Raw genomic sequence first — 5,399 nt, 5'->3', positions numbered from 1 at the left:
AGAGAAAGTGAGGCCATGAAGCTATAGACTTTACAGTAGGTGACTGTAACCCCGGTGTCCCCAAAATGGCCGCCTCAGAGAAAGTGAGGCCATGAAGCTATAGACTTTACAGTAGGTAACTGTAATACCGGTGTCCCCAAAATGTCCGCCTCAGACACAGTGAGGCCATATACTGTATCTACAGTACCTTTACAGCAAGTATTTCAGTGGCCATAATACATCAATATGGTGGTGAAGGACATCCTTGTCTTACACCCCTATATCATGTAATATTCTCAGGAAATGATCATCATTCATTATTCTTTCACATGTCGAGTAGTTGTATATGACTTTAATCCATTTTATTAGAGAGTCTTAAACTTTGTAAATCGAAACACAGAAAGTAATTAGAATATTTATTTTTCTGTTTCCATCCAAAGCTGCTGTGGAATTTCACCAACCTGTGTCTGGTGGTTTTGAACATTACCCACAAGTCCAACCACCTGGTCATCAACAGACTGCAGCGGAGGGTCAGTCTGTTCCTTTATCTCTTCTTCTTCATCTCTTCCTGTCTCTCTCAGTCTAAATAGCCCTTCATTCACCAATTTAACTATGGACAGAAAGACACATACTAAGTCGATGTAAACCTGGGGCGGTAGGTAGCTTGGCGGTTAAGAGCGTCGTGCCAGTAACCCGAAAGGTCGCTGGTTCTAATCCCCGAGCCGACTAGGTGAAAAATCTGTCGATGTGCCCTTGAGCAAGGCACTTAACCCTAATTGCTCCTGTAAGTCGCTCTAGATAAGAGCGTCTGCTAAATGACGTAAAGAGTTCACCAAAGACCTAACAAGGGATGAGATGTTAATTAACTTGCCATACACACAGTAGCATTTCTAGGCCTATCTATTTTAGGAAATGTATTTAGAACTACAGTACCCCTCAACATATAGAATTTTGACATTTATTTTCTCTCTCTCTCAGCTGTATGTGAACTCGAGGTACGCCAAGCCGAGGTTCAAGAAGTTTGGCTTTGAGATCCTGGACACGGGCAACATGTATCTGATCCGTACGCCAGCGGGCCTGAAACTGCAGTGGTTCCACAGCACGGGCATGATGGTCATCGAGACGGAGAGCTACAGCAATAAACTGCCCACCATGGGCCTCTGTGGTATGTGGTATAGTTAGACCTTACCAGGACACTGGCATGTGGCTTACCAGGACACTGGCATGTGGCTTACCAGGACACTGGCATGTGGCTTACCAGGACACTGGCATGTGGCTTACCAGGACACTGGCATGTGGCTTACCAGGACACTGGCATGTGGCTTACCAGGACACTGGCATGTGGCTTACCAGGACACTGGCATGTGGCTTACCAGGACACTGGCATGTGGCTTACCAGGACACTGGTATGTGGCTTACCAGGACACTGGCATGTGGCTTACCAGGACACTGGCATGTGGCTTACCAGGACACTGGCATGTGGCTTACCAGGACACTGGCATGTGGCTTACCAGGACACTGGCATGTGGCTTACCAGGACACTGGCATGTGGCTTACCAGGACACTGGCATGTGGCTTACCAGGACACTGGTATGTGGCTTACCAGGACACTGGCATGTGGCTTACCAGGACACTGGCATGTGGCTTACCAGGACACTGGCATGTGGCTTACCAGGACACTGGTATGTGGCTTACCAGGACACTGGTATGTGGCTTACCAGGACACTGGCATCCATTTGAAGTGGAGTGTGGTATGGAGGCTGGTTATAGGCTGCTTCCCAAATGGTACCCTATTCCATATTTATACCACTCATTTTGCCCGGGCCTTGGTCAAAGGTAGTGCACTAGGGACAGGGAGCCATTTGGGATGAAACATAAGACCTCACCTGCTATAACCATTCAGGAAGGTTGAGTAGGGGCCTTAGATTGAGAAGGGGCCATAGATAAAGTAGGGGCCATGGATTGATTAGGGTCACTGAGATGTTGTGCGTGTTTCAGAGGTGAACGTGCCATTCCTGAAATAATAACGCTGTTTCATCTTCTGCCCCCCCCCACCAGGCCGCTGTGATGGTAACCCAGCCAATGACCTGATGCTGTCCAATGGGACGACAGTCGGGGAGAGCGAGGACCCAGCGGTGTTCATCGACAGCTGGCAGGTCCCCAACACCACTAGTTACATCAGCCACAGCCGGCGCAGAGAAGTCAACTGTTCCACCAGCGACTGTTCCCAGTGCATGGCCATGCTCCGAAACACCTCCTTCAGCCCCTGCCATGCTTTCGTAGGTTCACTGCCTCTCTCTCCCTCATCGTACAGTACCCCCCAATACAGCACTGTAGATGTTTAAACATGGAACAAGATGATTGAAAACGTTATGTTGTGTTTCTTATAATGTACTGCAGGTTCTACCCAGTACGTTCTGTGAGGTGTGGGTCCGTGATGTGGAGTACGTGAACAACCCGTGTGTAGCGCTGGCTGCCTACGTGGCATCTTGTCACAAGTTCAACGTCTGCATCGAGTGGAGGAGCCCAGACTACTGCCGTAAGGACTGGGTTTATTGTACTGCACTAACTGCCAGCATGGCTTCCAAGCACAGTCAGACACATAAAGGCACTTACACTTACAGTATCATGTTTTAATGTCAGTCAATACACTTACAGTATCATGTTTTAATGTCAGTCAATACACTTACAGTATCATGTTTTAATGTCAGTCAATACACTTACAGTATCATGTTTTAATGTCAGTCAATACACTTACAGTATCATGTTTTAATGTCAGTCAATACACTTACAGTATCATGTTTTAATGTCAGTCAATACACTTACAGTATCATGTTTTAATGTCAGTCAATACACTTACAGTATCATGTTTTAATGTCAGTCAATACACTTACAGTATCATGTTTTAATGTCAGTCAATACACTTACAGTATCATGTTTTAATGTCAGTCAATACACTTACAGTATCATGTTTTAATGTCAGTCAATACACTTACAGTATCATGTTTTAATGTCAGTCAATACACTTACAGTGTAATGTTTTAATGTCAGTCAATACACTTACAGTATCATGTTTTAATGTCAGTCAATACACTTACAGTATCATGTTTTAATGTCAGTCAATACACTTACAGTATCATGTTTTAATGTCAGTCAATACACTTACAGTATCATGTTTTAATGTCAGTCAATACACTTACAGTATCATGTTTTAATGTCAGTCAATACACTTACAGTATCATGTTTTAATGTCAGTCAATACACTTACAGTATCATGTTTTAATGTCAGTCAATACACTTACAGTGTAATGTTTTAATGTCAGTCAATACACTTACAGTATCATGTTTTAATGTCAGTCAATACACTTACAGTATCATGTTTTAATGTCAGTCAATACACTTACAGTGTAATGTTTTAATGTCAGTCAATACACTTACAGTGTAATGTTTTAATGTCAGTCAATACACTTACAGTGTAATGTTTTAATGTCAGTCAATACACTTACAGTATCATGTTTTAATGTCAGTCAATACACTTACAGTGTAATGTTTTAATGTCAGTCAATACACTTACAGTGTAATGTTTTAATGTCAGTCAATACACTTACAGTATCATGTTTTAATGTCAGTCAATACACTTACAGTATCATGTTTTAATGTCAGTCAATACACTTACAGTATCATGTTTTAATGTCAGTCAATACACTTACAGTATAATGTTTTAATGTCAGTCAATACACTTACAGTATCATGTTTTAATGTCAGTCAATACACTTACAGTATAATGTTTTAATGTCAGTCAATACACTTACAGTATCATGTTTTAATGTCAGTCAATACACTTACAGTATCATGTTTTAATGTCAGTCAATACACTTACAGTATCATGTTTTAATGTCAGTCAATACACTTACAGTATCATGTTTTAATGTCAGTCAATACACTTACAGTGTAATGTTTTAATGCCAGTCAATACACTTACAGTGTAATGTTTTAATGTCAGTCAATACACTTACAGTATCATGTTTTAATGTCAGTCAATACACTTACAGTATCATGTTTTAATGTCAGTCAATACACTTACAGTATCATGTTTTAATGTCAGTCAATACACTTACAGTATCATGTTTTAATGTCAGTCAATACACTTACAGTATCATGTTTTAATGTCAGTCAATACACTTACAGTATCATGTTTTAATGTCAGTCAATACACTTACAGTATCATGTTTTAATGTCAGTCAATACACTTACAGTATCATGTTTTAATGTCAGTCAATACACTTACAGTATCATGTTTTAATGTCAGTCAATACACTTACAGTATCATGTTTTAATGTCAGTCAATACACTTACAGTACCATGTTTTAATATCAGTCAATACACTTACAGTATAATGTTTTAATGTCAGTCAATACACTTACAGTATAATGTTTAATGTCAGTCAATACACTTACAGTATCATGTTTTAATGTCAGTCAATACACTTACAGTATCATGTTTAATGTCAGTCAATACACTCACAGTATAATGTTTTAATGTCAGTCAATACACTTACAGTATCATGTTTAAATGTCAGTCAATACACTTACAGTATAATGTTTTAATGTCAGTCAATACACTTACAGTATAATATTTTAATGTCAGTCAATGTCATTGTGTAAAGCAAAAGGCAAAGTTCTGAATTATGGACAATTAAGTTCTTTGCATCACATACAAATAATACTGAATCAGGCTCTGCCGCCTGTCGTGGTTATGATAATGTTTATGACCAGTTTAAAGCAGTGTTGTCTCGCCTCTCTCCTGTCCCAGCCTTCATATGTCCAGACCAGCTGCGTTACCAGGCCTGCCTGCCTGCTTGTACAGCCCAGTCCTGCTCCAACCATGACTTTGACTACGACCCTGAGCAGTGTTCAGGCCTGACAGAGGGATGTGTCTGTCCTGAGGGCACTCTGCTCCATCGACCCTACTCTGCCCTCTGCATCCCCCCTGAGAAGTGTGGTAAGCCTTCACTGATCAACCTCCGCATCGCACAGACAATCAAACCAACACTGGTCAAAATTCATATGATACAAAGCACCCGGTACGGTTCGGTCTGGTCTGGTCTGGTCTGGTCTGGTCTGGTCTTTAGTGGAATGCACTTATTGTAAATCACGCTGAATAAGAGCATCTGATTAATGACTATTGTGGATGAAAGTGCAAATACATCTTCCACTTCAATACATTGTTATCTGTGTGTGTCTCTCCCAGCCTGTACGGACAGTTCGGGTGCACCCCGTGCTCCTGGTGAGGTGTGGAAAGCGTCTAAAGATGGCTGCTGTATGTACCGCTGTGACAACGACAGTATCGTGCCCGTGGAGTATAACTGTTCTGCCGTGCCTCAGCCGCTCTGCCGCAGGGCCGGGGAAGTGGTACTCAGT

The 5,399-nt window shown here is 41.6% G+C and overlaps 1 protein-coding gene across 1 annotated transcript; it reads left to right on the top strand.

Moving 5' to 3' along the window:
• Positions 1-65: 65 nt before the first annotated feature.
• LOC123486980 (otogelin-like) lies at positions 66-5,129 on the top strand. Its single transcript, XM_045218141.1, has 6 exons — positions 66-83; positions 420-509; positions 958-1,144; positions 2,038-2,258; positions 2,380-2,518; positions 4,792-5,129. The coding sequence occupies exons 1-6, from the start codon at positions 66-68 to the stop codon at positions 5,127-5,129; spliced, it is 993 nt and encodes a 330-aa protein (XP_045074076.1).
• The last annotated feature ends 270 nt before the right edge of the window (positions 5,130-5,399 follow it).

This window comes from Coregonus clupeaformis, unplaced genomic scaffold (assembly GCF_020615455.1).
Source record: "Coregonus clupeaformis isolate EN_2021a unplaced genomic scaffold, ASM2061545v1 scaf1397, whole genome shotgun sequence".
Taxonomy (NCBI): Eukaryota; Metazoa; Chordata; class Actinopteri; order Salmoniformes; family Salmonidae; genus Coregonus; species Coregonus clupeaformis.
This window is presented reverse-complemented; position numbering and strand designations above follow the sequence as displayed.

Bases quoted from the DNA above. Each gene is read 5' to 3' on its own strand.
- LOC123486980 (XM_045218141.1), top strand. The intron at 1,145-2,037 runs GTATGTGGTATA...CCCCCCCACCAG, and splicing joins GCCCACCATGGGCCTCTGTG to GCCGCTGTGATGGTAACCCA. The intron at 2,519-4,791 runs GTAAGGACTGGG...CTCCTGTCCCAG, and splicing joins GAGGAGCCCAGACTACTGCC to CCTTCATATGTCCAGACCAG.